The sequence below is a fragment of the Perissodus microlepis genome, chromosome 8, assembly GCF_051167445.1.
Source record: "Perissodus microlepis isolate ML-2025 ecotype Zambia chromosome 8, ASM5116744v1, whole genome shotgun sequence".
NCBI classification, from domain to species: domain Eukaryota; kingdom Metazoa; phylum Chordata; class Actinopteri; order Cichliformes; family Cichlidae; genus Perissodus; species Perissodus microlepis.
Window position 1 is genome coordinate 17,001,469 of NC_140468.1, and position 24,538 is coordinate 17,026,006.

General features: G+C 38.9%; 2 protein-coding genes across 3 annotated transcripts in view; both read right to left on the reverse strand.

The window, feature by feature from the left end:
• Positions 1–990: 990 nt before the first annotated feature.
• LOC146381732 (transient receptor potential cation channel subfamily M member 4-like) lies at positions 991–23,458 on the reverse strand. The gene is made up of 27 exons (XM_084937871.1): positions 22,026–23,458; positions 20,250–20,311; positions 19,984–20,161; positions 19,326–19,506; positions 17,634–17,803; positions 17,071–17,248; positions 16,485–16,549; positions 16,146–16,379; positions 13,252–13,354; positions 13,041–13,162; positions 12,620–12,919; positions 12,407–12,508; positions 12,168–12,296; positions 7,072–7,201; positions 6,762–6,907; positions 6,489–6,601; positions 6,303–6,416; positions 6,149–6,189; positions 5,825–6,057; positions 5,383–5,495; positions 4,943–5,075; positions 4,668–4,848; positions 4,338–4,497; positions 4,057–4,238; positions 3,583–3,715; positions 3,435–3,498; positions 991–2,714 (listed from the first exon to the last, which is right to left on the reverse strand). Exons 1-27 carry the CDS (start codon positions 22,110–22,112, stop codon positions 2,601–2,603), a joined length of 3,768 nt encoding a protein of 1,255 aa, XP_084793997.1. The 5' UTR covers positions 22,113–23,458; the 3' UTR covers positions 991–2,600.
• A 126-nt stretch (positions 23,459–23,584) lies between these two features.
• The window catches only part of LOC146381733 (transient receptor potential cation channel subfamily M member 4-like), a 33,079-nt gene continuing 32,125 nt past the window's right edge, over positions 23,585–24,538 (reverse strand). For both annotated transcript variants that reach the window (XM_084937816.1, XM_084937815.1), the window contains exons 27-28: positions 23,913–24,006; positions 23,585–23,757 (exon numbers count right to left, since the gene is read on the reverse strand). In XM_084937816.1, the coding sequence (XP_084793942.1) occupies positions 23,726–23,757; positions 23,913–24,006 (126 nt within the window). In that variant the 3' untranslated portion in view covers positions 23,585–23,725. The remainder of the gene's footprint in view (positions 23,758–23,912; positions 24,007–24,538) is intronic.

A 24,538-nucleotide genomic window follows, 5' to 3' on the forward strand; every position in this document is an offset into this window, starting at 1 on the left:
CTCACAGAGAGCAGTGTGCCAGGCTTGTGCTGGGAACACAGAGGACACAGTGGAAACACGACTGTGTGTGGCTGTGTATACTTGAGTGACAGAGGCACATGGCGAGAAAGAATGCTCCTGATGCCCTTAACACAGAGCATTAGAGAGGTGAGTGTATGCATTTGGTGGATGGGGGAGGGGGCTACTGAACTGCAGGAGGGGGGCAAAAAAAAAATTTCTTATTAGAAATTACAACAATTAAATAATTTGAAGATAAAGTTATGGTTCTATACACAGCTTTTGTTGTCATAGCTCCCAAACTATTCAGGAAAGAAGCAGAACTTTGATAAATATACTATGTGTGGGGTTTTTTTAGATTAATGGTTTGCACATTTTTGGAGTATTCTTCTCAGTATCTGCTATTTAATTTAGTGTACACAGCAAAATTAATTTCTTCTTGCCACTGCTGAAGCAAATGAGAATACGTAAGGATCATGCAGACGTGCATGTACATGCAAGGAAATGGAGAGGAAAGCACTTTGAACATGTGCTCACTTCCCAAAAATAGCATTTTTTTTAGTCTTTTTGTTTGTTTGTTTTTTAACTTTGGAGCCAGCAGGAGGAGAACAGTGTTATAAAGTCCACACTCACAGTGGCACAGTCAGCTACAATACTGCAGAGAGCAGCCAGGCTGAAAGCGATGACAGTGCCTCTCAGTGTGAGTTGCTCCTCCTCCGGTTATTGACAGGTGACGCAGCTATTTACAGTGAAGGCTCCTTCAATGGCTTGTTCCACTATGTGACCTTCAATGGAGCCATGGCAGACTGAAACTCAGCACCAGCATGCTTATTTAACACTATCCACGACACTTATGTGCATAGTAGATCCAACTATTACAATCCCACATTGTGCACACAATTAAAATGTATTTATTAATGACAAATAATAGGTTCTTTCATCAAGTTTACTAAAATGATCACATTCAAAAGTATTTTTATTATTATTCTTTATTCATTCAAGTCTCACTGAGATTTAAATCTGTTTTTAAAGACACACCTGGCAAAGAGCGGAGCAGAAGTTTCAGCAAATACACAAAGAAAAAGCTAATGCAGTCCAGTCCAGACAGGTGAACACAAAAAAGCAAACATTATTACATTATTACAAGAGTGGTAATAAAAGCAGTCAAACTGGCCCAAAGAGCTCACACTTCTCACACTTTTTAAAATGGACTTAAACTCCCCCATCAGGAGTCTGATAATCAGTTGTGCAGTCTGAACTTCTTATGTAGATTATTGCAGCACAAAGGGGACAGGATATTTTAAAATGACCTGGAGACAAACATTTGTATAATATTGTGAAAGCGTAGACTGGTTGTGGTTTTTACTTATACAGACACATGGCTTTTTTCTGGCTTTATTAGATAGGTGCAATGAAGAGTTAGAGGAAAGCAGAGTAAGGGGAAGACATGTGGCAAAGTGCTGCAGGTCAGATTTGATCCCAGGCCAGGTGCTCTCAGCCATATGGCATATGGTCACCTGCTCATCTCAGTGACCTAAACTGGTGCCCTCGACCAGACATTTCTAGATTAAAAAACAATTATATACAGAGATGGGGATATTCAGAAATGGCCACTTAGCAGCAGCATACAGAGAACAGTGATGTACATAATTTTCGCAACTAGTGATAAAACATAAAGCACAATAACAAACCGTATACAGCCTCTTTAGGTGCTGCCTTGGTATGTTTAAAAGGAGCAGGACACAGTAATGCAAAAAGGGAAGGAAAGGGAAAAGAAAATGAAACAAAGTAAGTTTAATGAGACTGAACAACATCTAAGACTGCCTAAAGAAATTCAAGTGTTTGTACTAATCAAGTAGATGAACAATAGATAATTGTGTCATCTGCATAAAACGAGAATTCGAAAGAAACCTAGATTTTACCCTTGGTTTCTTTTCTTACATAACTTGTAGGGCTACCTACAAGTTACCTACTAAGTTATGTAACCAGACAGGCCTGACACTGTCTGGAATGTATTTGCTCACTCTGCACTTTGATTTTGTGCCAAGAATTAGACAAGAGAAGGAACCTTTTTTGTATAGTGCAGCCACGTGAAACAGGCATACATCTTTCACTTCTAAGAATTTCTCTACAAGGACATACAAGGACAAGGATAATGATCTAATAAAAAAAATCTCTGAAATTATTTAAATAATCCAAATATCAATACTTTGGTCTCATTTGTCCAAAAGACATACCACATGAATTGTGGCATGCTTTTTTAACCAAACTCTCAGCAACAAATTCTTTTGTCCTCATATTAAAAATAAATGTATTATACTGCATAAAAACTTGATTAAATAGAAAACAATAATGCAGACATAAAAATACGGCCCATATTTGCAGTGTAACGGAACAAAAAAAGAAGTATTAATGTGCTCTCAATATGACCCCTGATAGACAACATCACAGAAAATCCGACTACAATGTAAAAGATTTAGTAAGCGCTTTTAAAACTAAAGCAATGAAGATGACATGTTATCTGCTTACTTACTGCAATAAAACCCAAGTGAAAGCAGTGTGACTTTTTCAACATGCAGGCTGTTTTGTAAGCAAAACTGATTTCATAAGTTCTGGGAAGGACCTCGTAACACAGATGGGGCACGAGGAGGTTTGACTGTACTTCCTTGTGCTAAAGTATCCATAACCCAGTTGAGGACAGTTGAGTAATGCTCCATCTGAGAAGAAAGAGCAGAATATCAGAATATCATAAGTCCAGAATAGAATAGAGTTATTCTTAAATCTAAATGAAAACCAAGTGAGAAAAGAATGACTTATTTTTTATTGACATCAATAATGAATAATGGCAGAGATATATGTGTTCAAGCTTTCTGTTCATTGCATGTCTTGTCTTTGTGTCTATAACAAAACACAAAACAGATTGAAATAATCTGTTTAATTTCAGTATTTATATCAAATAAATATTATGTAGTCCCATTTGAGCATTAACATAAAGTACTATTTTAATAATTGGAAAGCTCAGAGAGTAAACATATTTTTGTGCTAAAAGGTGTTATGTCTCCTACTGGAGAAAATCATCTTGAATAAGGAAACTGCATCATCAAAGACACACATGAGGGCAGCAAAGCCTAGCTTAGCTTAGTTCAAAGACAGATAAAATAGAGACAGCTTGCCTGGCTCCATCTAGTGACCAAAATCCACCTACCAGCCCTACTAAAACTCACCTTTCATTTCTACAAGACCACAATTTGTCACTTTCTAACACTCTAACTAATGTGCAACCAAAACTATTGGCTGTTTTTTTCTCCAAAATATTACATATGCATTACTTACCATCACTCACATTATCTCTGACCCATTTCTCCATATGTATGAGGAATGAGTCAAAGGGTATTAAATGACAAAGTGAGAGCTTCAGAAAAATGCTTCTGTTTTACCTGAGCCTGTAGTCTGTGTTCAAACTCTTTGCTTTCAGTCAGACGTTTAAGCACATCATCTACCCTATATCAAAAAATAAACATTCTTCAGAATGATGGAGTCACAATTTCATTTTGCTGCTACAGTGGAGCAGGATGCTTTGCTCACTTGGCAGACATCCGTTTGAGCCTTTCTGAGTCGCTGCTTTTCTGGATCTTGTTTCGAGCAGTCAGGAAGTCTTCCTTCTGAATCGTTTCCCACGTTGATAATCTGTTCGCTGCCTTTGCTTCCAAGTCTAACACTGATAGAAAAGACAAAGGTTTGAATTGATTACCTTTCAACTCACTGTTTGTTTACATCGGTGCTAAGCTGAGGTCAGTTTGCAAATAAACAAAGAGCCCATTCTCATTTAGACAGTGCAAATTTTAGTGAGTAACTTGGCAGCAGCTGATCAAAAAACCCCATAAAAACTCATTTGTGAACAACAACAACTGGAAGATATTTAACAAAGTATCCAATTCCAATCAACTGTGGCTTTCTCACCTGTTACACTTATTATTGCAATATAATAAAGCAATAACTTTATTAAATTAATAAATGTATTGTATTATTGTGAACTAAGACTCCTGATCCAATACTGACCAAAGTGGTGGATCTTTACCGAGGGCACTTTGTGGATGATCCTCTTGATAAAGACTTTGATGTGTGAGAGGATAATGAAAGGCGGAGCCAAAGAAGGACGGGAGTGGTACTCGACAATCAGGTTGTAACGCTGGAACTTCCAGTAGGTGTCACTGTCTTCCTGCACTTCAGAGAAAGTGTAGCTGTGTGAATACAAGCAGATCAGAGCCACTGAGTCAAGTCAAACCATTCACAGTTTGTGAATGCAGCCAGAGAAACATAATGACAGACTGGTTCTTTACCTAAACATGGCAATAAGCAGGTTGATGAGCAGGATGTTGGTGACCAGGAGATATACGACTAGCAGAATCACTACCAGCCAGTTACTATCCTGATTTCTACACGGCTCTTCACCGCTCTCAATCAAAGTCACATTGTGTGTACAGTTTAGTTCCCGGCCCACTGTCACAAAATAGAGATAACAGGAGAAAGGTTAAAATAAGGGTTACAATTGTAAAAAAAAAATAACTCAATTTCTAATTGCTGCAGTAGAAAAAAAGCAGCATTTTAAAACTGATTTCAGTGTAATAACAATTTTCTTATTTTCATGCAAATTGCACAAACACTTGTACCATCCATCTCTTCCTCGATGGAAGAGCCGTATCCAAAGATGTGCAAGTATGGCATGTAGAAAACTCTCAGAAAAATGCGATTTGGATTTGGATCGTAGTTGTAGATCAGAGCCTGATTGGCAACTCCGTACGCCAAGACCCACACACCCAGGAAGAAGAGGAAGAAGAAGACATCCTTCATCTAAACAAGAGGAGGAAATTGTCATGTTGTTGCTCACATTGTATTATTAAACACATATTCCTGGTATAATGCCAACTGATGGTAACTTTCTCACCATATTTCCTACAATGATGAGTTTTGGTCCCAGCTGCTTGTGAATGGCAAAAATGTGAATGAGGCGAATGGTGAAGACCATGTAGTCCAAACACAGGACATCTCGGCCAAATTCATGTGACCGGTGAAACATCCTGAAACACAAGCACAGTAAAGCTGAATCAGTGTGGTAGCAGCACCACCTGGTGGCAAACCTGTAAATGAACCAGTGACATTTGGTTGTTAACTGAGGAAATGTTTTAAATTTAAGTGACTAAAAACTAAGTATTAAAAAAATTATTTGAGACACACTTAAGAAGCCAAACAAGTACCACAAAACAAATACTGTGAATTCTTAAATGTTACAATCATGCAATGACAAACTAAACTGTTTGTAGTGTTGTGGAAAGTTTTTGATGAGCAATCTAAGATTAAGATATCATTTTTATATCTTATCCATACCTGCAAATCAGTCCGACAATGAACAGGCTGATGGCAGTGAGGTCACATTTATTCCACACATCCTGAATGTAGAGTCTGAAACTTTGACTCCAGGTCGTCCCCAAAAAAAGCGTCTTGAAGAAGACGAAAAAAAATAAACTTAACAGATTGTCAGAAACAATAATAAAAACTATCAACATACTTTAGTATGATAATAGTGTTTATATACCTGCCTATACATGCACCTTGAAGCTTATTAATTTTGTTTATTTATTTTTGTGTCCATCTTCAATTTAATGCTTGTGTTCCAATGACACACATATTGTCTCTTTCTACTATGTGCAATTAAAAAAAAGATTTCAATTAAGTGCATATTGCTGCATTCAGTTGTTCACTTCACATTTTATACAGTTAAACATTTTGGCGAACAAAGTTCTAAGTAAGATGTCTCTTACTCACTCACCTGTCGGATCTCCTCACAAACGAGGGTGAATACCCAGAAGTACAACACACACTCAGTGGCAGCTGGACCTGAGGGGGGTGGGGGCTTGAAATCCACCAACAACACGTAGGCGAAAAGCAAGAGAAACAGGAAGTACATCAGGACGTTGCCCAGAAATGAGGTGACCGGTGCAAACCAGAACTGACGCCAGCGTGACACTATGAATGGACTTTGTGGCGGTCGTTGGGATACGCCTGTATCAAAGATTATAAACATAGATAAGCAGGTGACTTAAAATGACAGCATATGGAGCAAGAATCAGATGACTCTTTAAACAGGACTCACCTTTAATGGCATCACTCTTTTGACCTTCTGAGTCAACTTCACTGAGATATTAAAAAAAAACATTTTAAAGTAAAAGTAAAAGTAGACTAATGCAAATAAATAACAAACTGATGTTTTACAGATTAATACTGTAGAGTGCAGGTAGAAATATTACTGGTGCTTGATGTCAGAGAAAGAGAAGACAGTGGTCCCATAGAGACTGTCAGTGTCCTGATCCAGCTCATCCTCAAAAAGCATCCTCTCCTCCTCTTGCTGATTGTATTGATTCCTGCGGGGAAAAAAGTGGAAAATGTTTAAAAAAATATTAAAAAATAATTTACAAACTTTAATAAAATTTTACCTGAAAGCGATGAGGTTGGTGTAGCAGAGGATGGGGCAGAAGAAAGTGAGCAGAAGCTTCCAGATCTCTGTGTTCCTCTTCATATCACCCCACCAGATCTGGGACAGCAGAGACTGGAAGAGCACAGAAAAGCAGTCCTTATCCATCAACAGCAGCTCAACGGCTCAATATGAAGTGTTGTGTTATTTTAGAAATATCATGCTATACTTCCTTTGTAAAACTCATCTGCTATTTGAAATCATGACAACAACATGAATTAAAGATACGACACACCTGTACACCATCATTACTGAAGAAACGCCGAGCATCAGCGCTCACACCCATCTGAAGACAGGTGCTGTGACCCCAGACAGGAGACTTTCTAATCAGCAGGCTGAAAGAGCGGTTTTCATCACTGCGATAGCAAGAGCTGAAAATATCTGAGGTAAAGTAGACACAAGACACATGACAAAGAGTTAAGTTTGTTATTATTGTGTTACATAAGCTGTTAAAAAAAAATTCAAAGGGCTCTTTGTGAAATGGTTTTGAAATATCTAATTATTATAACATCAACAGTAGCAGATAGTTGTAGTTATTGTCTCACCATGAGCCAGGTTCTCAAACTTCTGGGCCAGTTCTTTCATGGAGAGTTTGGTTTCAGTCTCATCCTCCCGTTTGGACAGTTCTCTGAGTATCTTACAGCCACCAAGAGCACTCAGGACTGCCTCACCTGCCTGGAAAGCAAGAAATTATATATTTTCTGATTGTTTTTCTTAGAGGAACACTTTGAAAACTCATTAGATTTCAATAGGGACAAAATCATATCTGTATTGATGTGGACTGAGTAATGTGTTAGGAATGAAAGGATGCCGAAATGTTTGATGGAAATTAAAATTATTAACTGAATTTAAAGAAAATGTGTCCAGGGAGACAGGATCCTAGGTTAGCATGGGGACCACTCAGTGGTATCAATTCCTTCATCCTCCAGTAACTGCCAGTTTATAATCACCATATTATCCACTGCACCAGCATAACATCTGATAATGAGTCCAAGGATATCATCCCGATACCTAAAGGTAGTAGGGCTGCCACGATTAGTCAACTAGTCATGATTACGGCAACTATCAAAATCGTTGACGACTTATTAAATAGTCGACGCGTCGTTTGAAGCTTTGCAAGATCCAAGTAGGATTCAAGAGCGTAAGCTGCCGTTACACCCCAAAGAAGAAGAAGAAGCAGTCCCCAAGATCGTAGCTGTGTCCAAATTCAGGGTCCGCATCCTTCGGAGGCCGCATTTGTAGGCCGATTACATTACAGCGTCACGATGAAGGCTGTCCAAATTCAAAGACACTTCCAAATGTGGCCGAAAAATGTGTCCTTCATTTCCCCAGATTGGAAGGTGTCACTACCCGATCCGTAGCGGAAGGGGATCAGGTCAGGTGTATCCTTCATGGCCCAGCATATCCCAGAATTCATAGCGCGGCCCAGTTTCCAACAATGGCGGCAGCTACTTAGTTTAAATATTACCCTAATTATTCTTTCTTGGTCACAAAATAAACTTTTAAGATATTTTCAGTCGAGAATGTAGCTGTGCAAACTTCAAATATCTGCTCAGTTTATCAAGACAACACATATTTGCAAAAGTGCTCCGATGTTTTCGGAGACGTCTGTTACCCACCAGCTTGATAGCTAGCCGGGGTTCAAGGCTCACTAGAGCCGGTGAGAACAGCGAAGTCTTGGCAAATCATTTTCAGACCCCCGCAATCTTTGGCTACTCAGGTTAAACATGATATATAAGTCACTTAGATAATTTAAAAATGTTATTGTTTGGCTTTTTTCAGTGTTTTATTTGTTCCTGAGTAAATCGGTTTGGCTGAGATTAGTTAAGTTATAGTTTTCACACAGGTGAATAAACATCAAACAGAGAACTGATTAAACAGAAGTATGGGATGGTCGCGAATTTACTCCATTGTCCTGTTATATTTTAGGGAGCAAAGAGCAGACAGCTGAGTTTATTAAACGCCACCAAGAGAATCTGCAAATTTCATTAAAATGTAATAAATTATCAACTTGTCTTTATTTTTAGTTAGCACATACCTTAAAAACTTCAAGCTGTAAGCTAATGATAGTTATATAAGAGCAGATGCATGGTGGTGCAATAAGCTGTACGTTTCACGTCCAATGGATGCATGATCTGATTAGTCGACTAATCGCAAAAATAATCGGTGACTAGTCGACTATCAAAATAATCATTTGTGGCAGCCCTAAAAGGTAGTAAGTGCAGTAAGTGAATATATCGACTATTGACGATGGCTCAGATAGTTTTTACAAGGGCGATTTATTTATTTATTTGCCCATGAGTAAGTTTGTTAATAATGATGGAGCTAATGGAAGCAGTCAACAGAAAAATATAATAATAATAGCGCTGTTTTAACAGCCCCCTCTTTCATCTGCAAGCAAATGCACCTTCCTTAGTGTGCGCCCCAATTCAGAGATTCATTTACTCAAACTCATAACCGAAAGAAAGGCAGTAGCCTATGTTCAGAAAAAAACAAACAAACATTTGGATGGTGGACACGTACATGCTCATGCAAGTTAGTTATATTTGAGTCCTTTGCTCGCACCATATTCTCTGTTTGATGCTGCACAAGCGGCACATCGCTTTGGTTACATCCTTAGGTTTACTTCTTTCATCCGGTGTCAAGCCAAAGAAATCCCAAATTGGCGACTTTATATTTTTTTTAGCAATTAGTTCGTCCATGTTTGGACTTCTTCTGTGTTGTAATCACGCAAATCAGTCCGTGCATGATTACATTGCTCCGCCCATCAAAAAATCTGTGGATGCGCGAATATATTGCACACTGTCGATTATTTGATTGACAATTGTAGGTTGGAAATTTTTTACATAACGCCCAACCCTACTGCCTAGCCTGTAGAGGTTTGTGCATCCCTCCATAAATATGACTCCTTAGACCACCTGCTCTCATCTGTGAAAAGCAGGGCACCAGTGGTATTCTATGGCAAAAGCCATGTTGCCAACCAAGAGCGCAGAGGCCACTGGAGTATGTTGGAGCCACCCTCATGACATCTGTGGTCAGCTGGAGGTCATTTAGGGCCCCAAAACAGCCTCAAAGCATAATGTTTCCTCCTCTCTGCTCGACTGTGGTTATTAGTGGTGTATGTGTTTATATATGTGTATATATGGTATATTTCTGCTCACATTCTGCAACTTCTGTCGGTGCTGTGCTACTGGAAACTGAATATCCCGGAGGAACCCACCCGAGGGATAAATAAAGTTTCATCTAATCTAATGTAATCTATAGGGCAGTACAGGGCTTTGTATCTACCACTCCGTTGTGATATAACAAGCGTCACGGTCACGTGGCTTTCCGTTGCCCTGGAGGTCCACCCATTTGTAGTTAGGGCAACAGCCTGGGACAGTTCAGCCATAACTTTAAACTTTTCCTGCTCATACATGCTTGGAATGATCTTGTCACACTGAAGTGGACGCGCAACGGGATATCATAGCGTGGCTCAAGCATGTTCATCACAGTTTAAACCCCTTGTTTTGCACAACGGAATACGGCCTCCCGTCTGCAGCTAAACACCCCAGTAGCTTTTGTTATAGCTTTAGCCCGGTCGGATTGGGCAGCAAAGGGCTGCTTAAATGCCGCAAACTCCTCTGCTCCTCCACTTGGACCGCTAGCGCTGGCCATAACTACTGATTGACAGACCCACCATGCCACCATACACATACTTTTTTTTTCTTTTTCGAATCTTCGGATCACGTGCGTACCGAACCGTGGAGTGGGATCGGTTCGAATTTCGGATCAATCCGTTGCACCACTAGTAGTTATGGTGTTCTTTGGGCAATGAACAGCATTTTTCTTCCTCGAAACAAAGCTCAAATCAGATGGCTTTTGGTTTTAACTGACCGCAGCACTTTCTTCCAAGCCTTCTCTGAATCATTTAGATGTTCCCTGGTAAATTAATATAGGTCTATACAGCACCTTATTGAGCTGGAACCTTCCAGGTGCTGCAAGAGTTCAATCCATAATAGCCTAGCATCTTTTCAATAGTGTTATTGGTGATTGTAATCCCAACTGGCTTCACATTATTAACAAGCTCCTCCTGTGTAGTTTTAGGCTTTTCATGATCATCTTCAACCCATAGAGTAGATTTTGCATGGAGCCATACCAAGGAAAGATTACAGTCATTTTGTTTCTTTCTTTTAAAAAAAAAAAATACTGGCACCAACAGCTGTTACTATCCAGTCTTTAAGTCTGACGTCATTAGCCGTGCCTGGTCCCAAACTCTGTTGCAGGTCCCTAAGGTCACTGCGGCATCACTGAGAGTTAAAAACTGTCTAAATCCTTTCATCTTTAATAGGATGATCAGTGTTGCTGCTTTACCAGGTGTAACAATTAAGTTTAACATCGAGGCATCCACAAAAACCTAATTTATGAAATTTAATGGAGTTAGAAGTTAGCTCGCTAGTTTCCATCTAAATATAATATACCAGGTTCTGACTGAGGGATTTCTGAAACAAATTAAGGCGTACAGCTCTGTTATCATTTCCGACATAAATGAAGACAGGAAAGTAAACAGCGATTTGTGACATTTGTAGGGTTACTGAAGTTTGGCTAGCTATATGTAATGATGTGCTACGTGAACGCTAGCGACACAGCTATGTTAGTATAATATAAACAGTGAAGTTGGAGAATGAACGCTAACTTTGTTCCACTCAATAAAAGTTAACGTTAGGGTTCCTGAAGGTTTCGGGACAAATTTTATTTTATTACCGCTAATAATTTTAAAGCTCAGTTTTTAAAACCTTAAGATGTAATTACAGCCCAGCCCATGCAGCAGTATATTGATAACTAACTTGTGGATGGATTAGCTCAGTTGTTCTCCTGCCTGAAGTTTGGTCCATTTACAGCATCCTGCCATGTGATTGCATTTGTCCCTAGCCATCGTGAACCCTCACGTTAACTTTTATCGAGTGGAAAAAAGTTAGCGTTCTTCCTCCAGCTTCGCTGGGTTTATGTTATGCTAACATAGCTGTGTCTAAGTCAGAACATGGTATATCATGTTTAGGTGGAAACTAGCGAGCTAACCTCCTGCTAATTGCTAACTCCGTTAAATTTAATAATTTCTGCTTTCATGGATGTCTGAATGTTAAACTTAATTGTTAAAGCAGCAACACTGATCATTTTAATAAACATGAAAGAATTTAGACAGTTTTTAACTCTCAGTGATGCTGCAGTGTTCGTTTGACTTTGGGACCTGAAGTGGAGTTTGAACCCAGATTATTCCACAAGGCTCCTGACTACGGTAGCCGTAATGTTCCGACAATCCATTAAGCGGTGCAGCTTCATAGCACCAAAGTCGCACTAAAACATTTTTGACAGATTTTTGAGCACCGTGTGCCACATAAAATTGGTTCGAGGTCAGTAAGTACAACCAGAATTCATACATAAGGCGCAGTGGATTACAGGGCACACTATCGATTTTTGAGAAAATTAAGGGATTGTAAGTGCGCCTTTTAGCCCAAAAATGCGGTACCCTAAAAAGTAAAGACTATTAATTTTTTTGGGAAGTGAGCAAATTTACAACTTCAGCAGGGGGCTCAAAAATTATCCCCCCCCCCCCCCCCCCCCCAAGTAAAATACTTCTTGAAGTTTGTCTCAGAGCCTATACCATCTCCCAGAAGAAAAGGGCCATCTCACTGCGGTTCTGCAGTACAGCCCAGAGGAAGAGTGAAGCCCAGGGATGGGGGCAGCGCTGCTGGTGATATTTGGAACCTCCATGCAGAACCTTAGTGGCACGCTGGGATGAATTAAAAAAAGAATAAAAATACCTATTATCAGGTCAAATGTAAAAGAGAGATACTGTCACCACAAGTACACTGCCTGCTTCTTCTAAAAAGTTCAGAATACCTTCATGGCTGTCCTTTTGAATGAAGATGACTGTAAGCCTAAAGCTTTATAGTAGAAAGGCTGGCAGGCATCACCCATTAAGTGTTTCAGGACCCCTGACACCTGAGGAAACAGGTGGATGGAACAGTAAGCACAAGGATATGTTTTTGGAATTGTTTCACATTCTTTCTGGATCTGCTTGAGCATAACCTCGTATTAGATTAGAAAACTCACCTCAAACAGGGTAAACTCCCTCCTTGGTCTGCTCTGATTGTTATCTGCCGCCACTTTTGAGGATGAACTCTGTTGTTCTGATGATGGTTGTGCAGATGCCATATTTCCCAGCCGTTCCTCTAGGCAGTGCTGTAGTAGCTGATAGAGCAAGGTCCCATCTGGCACAGAGCGATAGAGGCTTTCCAGCTTGCCATAGGTTAAGTAGTCCACAATGTTCAAACCATTTTCAGTGAAAAGCCGAACAAACTGGGGCTTGTCATTGATCAGCGCATCTGTCATTGAGTCTTCCAAATCTTCGTACTGTTTAATTGGAGGAAGGAGATCATGTTTTAAGGCAGGTCAATATTTATAATGCCAAATAATCACATTTAAACTGACTTATCTGTCAAACTTGATATTACACATCTGTTCCCCTCCTCACCTTCCACTGGATGTCGCCATTGAAGAGTTCACTCTTGGCAATGTCAACCCTGTTCCACGTTACTGCTAACTTCAGCTCATCACTATAAGGGTTTGCCTCAACTAATGCGCGCTGCTTACTTGCTAAAAAAGACAAATACAAAAAAATTTAATTAAGGATAAAAAGGGGTTGCAGCTGTTATGATGAATAATTATGGTCTACTTATACATACCTCCGACAAGTGTTTTAAGCAGGACAGTGTCAAAGTCATTTGGACTCTCATGCTCTCCGTGGTACACCGTAATCAAACCTCTATTCTGGTAAATGCTAAAAGCCTGGAAATAGAAGACGGGGAAAAGGAAACAGGAATGTTGGACAACAGTTGCAAGATGACAGGGACAAGATGTAGGAGATGAAGTACATTCCACAGATGTTATAGCACCTGCATCTCTCATATCAGTCAGTTTTATGCACTCTCTGTAACTTTTCTGGCTAATGTTTTCAAAGCAGAGCAGAGCAAAACAAACAAACAAACAAAAAAATCTAACCATAAATAACTAACACACATGCCAAAATGGGTTACCTCCAGAGTTCAGCATCTGGAGAGTGAAACGGTAGAGATTTCTTCATGTGTGATAATGCTGCCTGCCCATTGCAACTTTTAACCAGACTTTAGGACTAGGATTTATTATACTTTTTATGCTATTTTGGCAAGCTGTGAGCTTGTGGAGATTTTGCTTCTTCAGTTGGCAAACAGCTCTGGATTTTTTAAATACAGGTTTTGATATTTATTCTATTTTTGTATTCTTCCCTGGTCATACTGGGGTATGAATTTATTGTTTTTATTCATGTTTGATTGAAAGCAAACAATTTTTAGAACTTTTATAAAAACACACTTTTCTTGATGCTCTAAACCCATTCAGAAGAGTTTTTTGCTCCACTTTGACCACAGTTCCTTTATTTTCACCTATGATGTCACTTTTTTGATTCACATTCAACAATAATAGATTTATCTATTTTCAGCACAACTATACTTACACTATTGCAATTTAGATTAAGGTTATACAATTATTGACATCATTATATAGGAGCTGCTTGGTAAGTGGCTCAGTTCTGTTATTACCTCTGGTAGTGGATCAGGAAACAGAGCTGCAAAATGCAAAACTGCCTGTTTCTGTTTAATAACATATAAATAACCTATTAAAACTAACTTCAAGACATGTGGTCATTACCTGGCAATATATCTGGTAGTTTCTGAATAATAAGCAGAAAACAGAGCTGCAAAATGCAAAGCTGTCTGTTTTTATTTAATAACACATTAATAACATAATAAAGCTAACGTAAAGAAGTGTAATAATTACCTGTCAATATTGCTGGTAGCTGCCTGTTTCTATTTAATAACATATTAATAGCAGGATTCATACGTCTTTTTTTCCAGTGTCAAATTCAAGATCTTTTTAAGCACTTTCAAAGTCCATTTTCAAGTTTTTCCAGCACATTACCAAAAACATGTTTCACTTCGCATCACCTCAGTAAGACCATGTGAAAATAAAAACAAATCACCCTAGGTTGACTTAAACACCTTTGTTCCTCCTTTGTTAAAACAGGTTGACTAATATGAATGCAGTGTATAAACTCAAAACACACATTTCACTTAAAAATTAAGATGTGCAAATGTAAACAAATCAACTTGTTAGAGATATTCACCTACTGTTGAAAAAAACACAAAACAAGAACACCACAAAAATAATACACAGCAAGCCCAAATTATTAAGTCTTCTCATCAGATATTGATGCTTCTTTCTTATGTGAAACATTTATATACAAAAACACATAAATGTGTTTCATGTCTCAGTGGCTGATAGTCCCCTACAGGCCTCAGCGTGAGCTTGAAGCCATTTACAATGTTTAAGGTGTTTATTGTGTAGGTGCTCACAATAAACAGATTTTGAATGAAAGCCGGGGAACTTCGGTAGCACAAAAAATGTGTCTATTCTTTGTGCCCAAATGGATGATATTACCATTATTTCCCCCTAGGTGTTGCCAAAGGCACCGAGTTAATACCTGAAAAAGCTGCACCAATACACAGAGATATAAACAATATTCTATTTACTTGGTGATAACTTCGCTTTTAAGCCTTAAGTTGGCTAGTTATGTATCGGGCTAATGTTTAAAGCTTTGTCTTGAGGGAAGTAACTCCATGCTAAGTAATGTTAGCTAAGTTCACACTATATTCCATAAATCACCATGTCATAACTAAATGCTATATTAGCGCTGCAGTATTGCATCACACTCAGTGCATTTCAATCATTTCACCAGCGAGTTTGATAGCTAGCAAAATAATAAAAATTATTTTAAAAATTAACATGTGTAACGTACACGTACTCGAAAATTGCTTACGAGGACTCAGCTATCATGTGACTCGAGAATGCAAACTCAACCATTGTCGTTTTCCATCAAATACTCGTTAAAACGACAACCTCCAGGCATGTTAATTTTACTCATTCTATTTCTCTATCTGATAAGAAAACTATTCAGATACAGCAAAATACAGTTACACTTTCAAGCAATTTTAAGCACCACATCTGAAATTCAAGCACTTTCAAACCCTGAAAAGACAATATTAAAATTCAAGCATTGTAAAGATTTCAAGCACCCGAATGAACCCTGTAATAGCCAGTTAATAACCTTTTAAAACAACCTTAAGAATAGTAATGACTACCAGGAAACACCTGTGGCAGTTTCTATGTAATAAGCGGCATTTTAATACAATGGTCATGATAGCTGAATAAAATAAGCATCAGGAAGTCCTAAAGGAACTGGAAACACATGTGCAAAATGTCAATAATTAAGTTTAAAAGAGTAATACATATGAATACATTAGATTTGCAGAAGAGTTTAGAAGACCCTCTTTCACGGCACAGTTATTTATTATGTTCATTATGCTTTCATATAAATTTCAGGGAACTATTACTCAACTGTAACCACAGTTACTACCATGATATTACTTGGATATTAAGTGGTTATTACTTATAATATATGTAATAGTTATTAACGAGGTGTAATAAAAAGTGCTACCGAAAATCTTTCCTCCAACTCTTGCAAAGTAAAAGCCTCAGCACTCACCTGTTCAACTAGTTTGTCGGTTTGTACTTCCGAAGGAAAATGCTTCTTAAACCGTTCTGCCACTCTGTCTTTAAGATCCACGCTAGGACCCGCCTCACTGTTGCCTTCACCAGAGGACGGCACAGCTGGAGCTGAAGACAGGTTCTCCAAGACATCACTCAGGAAATCAGCCAAGCCTCCTGAGCCAGCCAGAACCAGCCAGGGGATGGAGTTTTTCAGAGAGAGATCCATTCTCTGACAGGCGTTACAAAAACCACGAACGAAATATTTACACAATTTGAATATCAAGTCGCAACATTTTTTGTGATTATCAGTCAACATATAAAGCAGAGACTGTACCTTTAGCATGTCTGCATCCCCTGATATCAGCATACAAACAACAGGGATGTCAATGCTGCCACTTCCTTTAAAAAGATACAACAATTTTTAATACGTTCCAATCTTGGTAAAATGTTTTTACTAACTTAATGAGAGTGGCACAGCAACTAACAAAGATACAGATGGTGCACCCTGTGATTTTTTTTTTTTTTACTTGATTAAACATTGGCAACACAGTGGTTAGCAATGTTGCGTTAAAGTAAGAAGGTCCTGTGTTTGAATCCATCTGACTGGGACCTTCTTATGTGGCATTTGTATGTTTGCATGGGGTCTCTCTAGGTGCTCCAGTTTCCTTTCACAGTCCAAAGACATGCAGTTAGTGGGGTTAGGACTAACTGGTGATTCGAAATTGCCCAAAAGTGTGAATGTGAATCCAAATTGTTCTCTTTGTGGTAGCCCTGCCCTTGTGACAGACTGGTGACCTGTACAGGGTGTACCTGTTACGCCCTGTACAGTAACTAGGATAGGCTCATAAATGGTCAACCACTGTCAAAATAAGTATTATAATTCTTAAAATAATATTTTATTTTATAGTGCCATCTCTCACCTAATATGCCTGTGCGCTGGTGGGAAATGTATTCCTCCAGTCTGGCTCTGAAACCCATCTCTCCTCCTCTGCGGCCCACACTCCCATCATCCACCAGCAGGAAGGCCTGGTAGTTGTTGTCCAGTGAGCAGGAGTCCCGTGATATGTTTTGGACATAGTACCTTGCAGGAAAGCTTCCCTGCAAAGGAAGGAAACCAGTTATTCCAGTGTTTCTTCCTGGCCTTGATCAGTTTCCACGGTGTCTTAAAGGCCTGAAACTTGCACATCCTTTTGGTGTGTTTTTATTGGAGATGCAAAGTTTGGTCCCAAGATTATCCAGATGAATCACAATTAGCATACATTTACCTGACCTTGAGCACTCAAAGATTAGGTCCACATAGTCTTATTAATTTGAAATTAGTGCCCATGAAATATAAGCATTATATGATTATGGACAGCTAATATTAAAACATTCAAAAAGATAAATATAATCAAATCTTTAAGCAAGATTTACAGTAAAAGATTGTATAGTAAAAGTTAACAAGATATTCTTAATGCTTTGAGAAATGTGTAAACTGTACTACCTGAGGGTTGACCAGCTGCTCTCGTTTTTCCACTACACCCCACGGAGCAATCCCCAACGCTACCACCTTATTGAGAGAGACTGAAGATGCCGCAGCTGCATGATCTCTCACTGCCTGTCCAACACACCGACCAAGCCTTTCGCGCAGACCTGTAGTTAATATCCATGCACCTGGGTGGAACAGATTAAAAATCGGTGTGAGAAAGCATTAGTCACTGCTTGGATTTGGGGTCAAAGATATAATAAAGAGAAGTTATTCTGATAGTGGTAAGTCCTTTCATCATTTCCTCCTTCAGCTGGTTACTCTAGTTTAAGTAACAAATGGGGGACAGAATGAAAAGCACTGGCTAGGTCCAGGAAGAAGACATGGAGGTCTTTTCCTTCCCTTTTAGCAGACTGGGTTTGATGCTATACGATCAGACCTGGTCTATGTGTGTTCTAATCATCCCCCAAACCCTGGTATACCGGCCTTCTGCACTGACACGTCAGTCAGACTGTTGAGAATGTTTGAGGCATCTTTTCCCTTGGATATCATCACACCCCCTACACGTTGCAATGTTTTTGGGAGGATTCACTTTGTCCAGACCAGTTTCATTTGTTTTCAGAGAAATTTTTTTACATAGCAACCATGGACGTCCATTGGAGGTGACCGATGTTTTCTTTTTTCTTGGCCGCTTTGTCCTAAACTTTGTGCTCGATAAGAGTAAATCAGATCAGATCACCCTATCTAGTTTCTTCTCCACTGTTATTCGGAGTTTTCCCACAATTTTGGTCAGGTCTGCGCTGACTGATGCCCGTTCTTTCTTATTACAGGATTTTGGCCACTCCACTTGGTGTTGGTAATCTTGGATGCTCTTTTCCAAAGTTAAATTCTGCTGCTGAGTTTCATTTGTATTATTTGACCATGTCAGGTAAAGATCAGGACCTGGCCTTGTTTATTTCAAAAACTTCAACCACCTTTTACGTATTTTGAGGCTTGATGTTGATATATCCTTATTCCGTAAACATAAGCATGTCTGAACTACAGCTGAAGTTGTTAGCATGGCGACTGATCTTCTAAGACTACATTTTTTCACGCTCAAACCACCATGAGTATGTTCAAGAAAGACCTGGCAGCATCATTTGTTAGATAGATATGTCTACTGTTTTGAGAGAGGGACTGACAGCATTAATTTTTATTAAACCTGCCACTGTGCTAGTATTCATGGCCCTGCATCTGAAGTCTCTGGTTGTGTTGTTCTGAACTCTTTTGTAAATGTTTAAAACATAGAACAACAAGAGGCAAAATAAAAACATGAACCATCATTCAAAAAAACAAAAAAAACAAGCTCATAATTCTCCTTTATTGGCTTCTCTTCATTGGCTTCCTATTAAATCCAGTTGTTGTGATGTGGCACCATCTAAATGAAATTGAATTAAACTGAATAGTTGGTACTTCAATATATGACTATATCAAGACAGCCTATATAGTTTTATAGTCTTAAAAATAAAGGAAGTCCACTTAAGACACATTTTCAGATTGTTTTTTTTTTTTTTTTAAATGTCATTGAGAAAATTATGACAGCTTCTGCTAAGCAAACAGCACACATATATTCTAGACACACGGTGAACATCACACACGAGTTTGTCAGGAAGACTGTCATAGCAGCATTTGATGTGATGATTTTCATCTATCCTTGCCTAAAGTTTTTACCTGTGCTTTGTGATGCTTTCACCAGTCCCTGTCTGAGGACCTCCCGTACCCAGGTCTTTATCTGTGTCCTGCTATTTCCACCCACAACAGAAACAACCAGGTTGGGTGGAGGAAGAGCCCAATGGGTTGTCAATATGTTGTACACAAAAAAAGGCTCAGTGCTCCATGACAGACGCAGAAACTAAGTTTAGAGATTTGACAGATTAAGAGGAACAAGCACATGTCAGCAATGCACAGGATTTAAGAAGTAATGAAAGTAATAAAAGTAATGAACAAAGGATGCTCAAATAAATATGACATCTGATCAGTACAGATTTTGTTTGGTCATTTGCACACCACAACTCAGGGTTTGTCTGGATATTTATTTCAATCACCTTTACAGGCATTGCTTTTTAGAACATGCAAACATATTCAAATACTTTAAGGCTCTAGAGCAAGGGTGGCCAACTCCAGGCATCGAGAGCCGGTGACCTGCAGGTTTTAGATGTGACCTTGATCCAACACAGCTGATTTAAATGACTAAATTATCTCCTCAACACTTCTTGAAGTTCTTATCTTGCTATCTAAAACAGGACACCGGCTCTCGGGGCCTGGAGTTGCCCACCCCTGCTCTAGAGATAAAGAATTGTGGAAAAAAAAGAAAAAGAAATCCACCCACATGGCTGTGCCTCTTGCTGGCTCCTGCAAATTGCACCTCTCCAAATGCATCAGTTGGTTGTTCAGAGGAGTGCTGCACGCTTTCCCAGTGGTTCACAATTGCAGTGCTGAAATAGTCTCCAAGAGCCACAGAGGCATGGTCATTTCTCGCAGCCCCACACTGACACAATGCACCATTACTGAGAGATGTGGAGGGATAAAAACATCACTGTGAGAGCTGACTCAAAATACAGACATGTCACTATCAAAAGACAGAGGTCACAGTACCTGACAGAATCTTCTACAAAGGTGCTGCACACTCTTTTTTTGATGGTTTTGGGGATCCAACTCTGAAAGCAGTTTTTTTAACAGTGATCAATAATGGTTAGGGAATTAGGGATCATTGACCCTTGATGCTCATTGATCAATAAAAACAAATATCTATCTACATCTATATCTACCTGTGTTACGACAGAGATTAAGAAAAACTGTAAAGCTGGGTTTAACTCCCACCAGTTGCACGCTTGCACAGATGTTGCATGACAGGTTTTTCCAAGAAGTTTGGCAGTGGGTCACTGCCGTTACTTGGAACTTTAAGCGGAGAAACTTCCATGTATAGTTTTAACTTCTACTCAATAAAAAAGAAAAAACAACCTTAACCCTTTAACCCATGTATCATACAGGGCTCCTGGACTTATTTGGTAATTTTGTCTGTAAAATGGTCAGAAATCATACTATAAGTGAATGCTTTTCGGTTCAGAATAACCTCAGCTTTCAATATATATTATAATATAATATATACAGAAATATATATATACATATATATAAAATAAAATGATCAGTGTAGTTGCTGTACCAGGTGTAACAATTAGGTCTAACATCCAGGCATCCTTGATAACAGAATTTATGAAATTTAACGTTCAACGTTAGCTCGCTAGTTTCCATCTAAAGATGATATACCACGTTCTGACTGAGGGATTTCTGAAAAATTAAAACGTTCAGCTCTGCTATAGCTTTCGACATAAATAAAGACAGAAAACTAAACAGTAGCGCCGTTTGTAGAGTTATTGAAGTTGGGCTACCGATGCACGCTATTTTTTCCAAGTACCGTGTCTTGGCGTCTGGGCGCAATCGGTCGCGATACAGCCCTTTGTCTTTTGCGTTGATTTTAAGCATGGTTCTGACAGTCCTGCTTCCAACACAGTGTGTTTATTTTGATTTGTGGCCTTCTGTCATGGCGCCGCGATCCCACAATGCACTGCGGCGTGACGTCAACTCCAAAGCCCTATATAATAATGTGCTACGCGGTAGCTAGCTACAGAGATATGGTTAGCATGATATAAACACATTAGCACAGCAAAGCTGGAAGATGAACGCTAACTTTTTTCCACTCGACAAAAGTTAACCCGACGGTTACCAATGGCAAGGGACAAATGCAATTGCATGGCAGGATCCTGTAAACGGATCAAACTTAAGTCTGGAGAACAACTAAGATAACCCATCCACAATACGAGGTTACACATTCATTTACTGCTGAATGGGCTGGGCTGTAGGTAGATCGTAAGGTTTTAAAAACTGAGCTGAAAATGTAAAATGGGTTGGCAGCCGTGGTAAATGGGTTAAGGCATAGGTGTCAAACTCTGGCCCGCAGGCCATATTTGGCCCTAAGCCTAATTACATTTGGCCCGCGAAGCCAATACTAAATTATTATTAGAGCTGGCCTACTGGTATTATACAGCTAATATATATATTGTTTAGTATTAAGCTTTGCTTGTTCCATATTCAGTTTTTCAGCAAAACTTGTTTGAGTCCATAAGAAGAGATTCATTCTTAAATCTGGAGGAAGATTCTTTTTTTTCAGTAAATATTAATGTTAGCCCGCGACCTTGTTCCAGTTTTGAATTTTGGCCCACTGTGTATTTGAGTTTGACACCCCTGGGTTAAGGTAACTGTGAGTTTTTTGTTGGTCTATTTTGAGGTTTTGAGGTCATTTTTTTTTTTTGCCAACATGCCACCATGATATCACAACAACAGCTGGAATGATTTTAAGGAAAGCTGACCCACCTGGCTCTTCTTGTTTTCACAGGTATTGTCTGTGTTGTCGCCTCCTCCCCCTTCTCTACCTCCTTCTTCTGGTCCTGTGTTTTTCATGTTTCCTGTTCTGTCATTCTCAGTGAGAAATTTGTGCAGAAGAACTAAAACATTTTCTTTCTGACCATTGCCCCACTATTGAAACCCTATCCCCTGCCTCTGCCGTCTCTCAGTGCGCACAAAGAAAACTAGGTGCAGCCAGCACACAGGTAAGGGTGTGGCTTCACAGATATATTCCCTCCTAACTATAAAAACAGGAAGAGCCAGTCAGTAGAACAAACTCCACAGCCTTGGAGTCTGTGCTGGGTTAATATTTTTTGCAATACTTCCTCATCCCCTTATCACTCAGTGGTATGTGATGGGGTGAAAGGGAATACCTTCAGTAACACATTTAAAAACCACTGAAGCTTATGTTCTCTGAATGTTACTGGAGCTCAAAAATACAATGCATTCTGTAGAGAGCCTATGTGTCTGCGCTGTGCTCACTGAAAAAGCCAGATGATTTTTATCCTTCACTGTGTTGTCTTTGTAGCGCTTGTTAAAAATAACAGAGCATCCACTTATCTCTTGCGAGCTACCGCCCCAAACATTTTAATAACACCATTCATCCAGTCACACCACAGACCATTCTTCTTATATGTGCTCCCCTGGAGGCATTCATGAGCTTTCTTAAATACAATGCCCCCTGCTGGTAAACCTTATCATTACATTAACATCTACATATCAACACATTCACCAATGCCTTTTCTGTATTGTGACGAATTTTGAAACCCAAGTTAAACTTCATATTTATAATTGCCCGGCAAATGATTACTTGCTGTAGCTGTTTTACCACTATTTCAAGAATGCTTCAGATAAGAAGGAGATTGGACATTGGTCTATAACTAAGCAAGACATCAAATCATTGCATAGTTTATTTACATTTTATACACTTTTTTGAAATTGGGGATGTGTCATGTGCTGATAGGTAAAAAGAGTGTGCATTGTCCCTTTCACATAACTGTAAATGTATAGCAGGACCCAGTAGCTAACTAGGTTAGTACTAGGCTACAAATAGAAGTATACAGCAACCCCGTCTGTGTCCAAAAGAAACAAACCCTGCCTTTTAGCAACTGCTACTGACATCCAATGATACGCCTGCAGCCAGGCTAGTTATTATTACTAATTAAATGCTTAAAAATTGTTGAAATAGGGTTATTATTTTGTATTTCTAGTAAACATTTATTTATTATTAGGTATGAAAACGTTATATTTAAAGAACAAGAATGCAGACATACCAATACAACTCATATATTTAAAGTGTAACTGAACTGAATAAAAGTATTGTGATGCTCATAATGTAACTCTACAGATTACATCAGAATACTTTTTAAAATTCCAGGAGTGTCTTTCAAACTAAAGCAATGAAGATGTCATGTCATTTCCTATACATATATATATATATATATATATATATATATATATATATATATATATATATATATATATATATGGCATAGGCTAAATACTTTTTTTTTTTTTTTTTTTGCTTTTATAAGCATTGGTAACAGTTCAGTGAGGCTCATGGTGGCAGACTGCAACAGAAGTTGTCAAAAGGGAACGTGCTCCTTTTGTGTTTTTTCTTGAACTTGGGTGAAGTGAAGGTGTTCTCCTTGATTTAAAGCGTCATTTAATCAAGTTGAGCTGGAAGGGGAGGGTACCACGTCTGTGTAGAAGAACAGATAGAATAATAAAAGTGAGAGGGACCAATTTTAGCACAAAAAAATGTAATGTAAATATTTTTAAAATAAGATTAGGCTAGCTGAGTTTGTATTGAAAGCAATATTGGAATATTGCAGGTTGTTTTGTAATCGTAAGTACCTCGTGATGCAGGTGGGGGGCGAGGAGGTTTGAATGTGCTTCCTTGTGCTAAAGTATCCACAACCCAGCTGAGGGCACTGGAGCAATAATCCATCTGGAAATAAAGAGCAGAATAACATAAAGCTGTATCTGAGAGAATAGCCATTTTTAAACCTCAAGAAAAACCACTTGAAAAAAAGCTATTTTTTTCCTATCTCTGACAACTCATCCCATCCTTTCCTTTCAACCTGTTATGTGGCAGGTCTCATCTGTAGGCATTGGAGAAGCTATTGTGGCCTGTTTCCAAGCAGTGACAGTGGCAAAGCCTGGCCCCTGTTTGCCAGTGCTACATAAAAGCCCTCAGTTCAGTTCTTGAATGGCTCTCTTCTCTCAGACACATTTAGAAATTGGTTTTCTTTTCTGTGCTAGATAGTATTGCCTACACAATTTCTATGCACATGCACTCATTTATACCACTGATTGCACTAAGTTGGTTAGTTTAAGTTCTGCATCTGTGTCTTTCATGTGACATTCTCCAAACCATGAAAGTGCTTACTAAAGAATTACTTACCATCACACAAAATAACTCTTACATCAGCCAGGAAACAACTTCACATTATCCAACCTGAAACTGTCTTTTTGCTGTA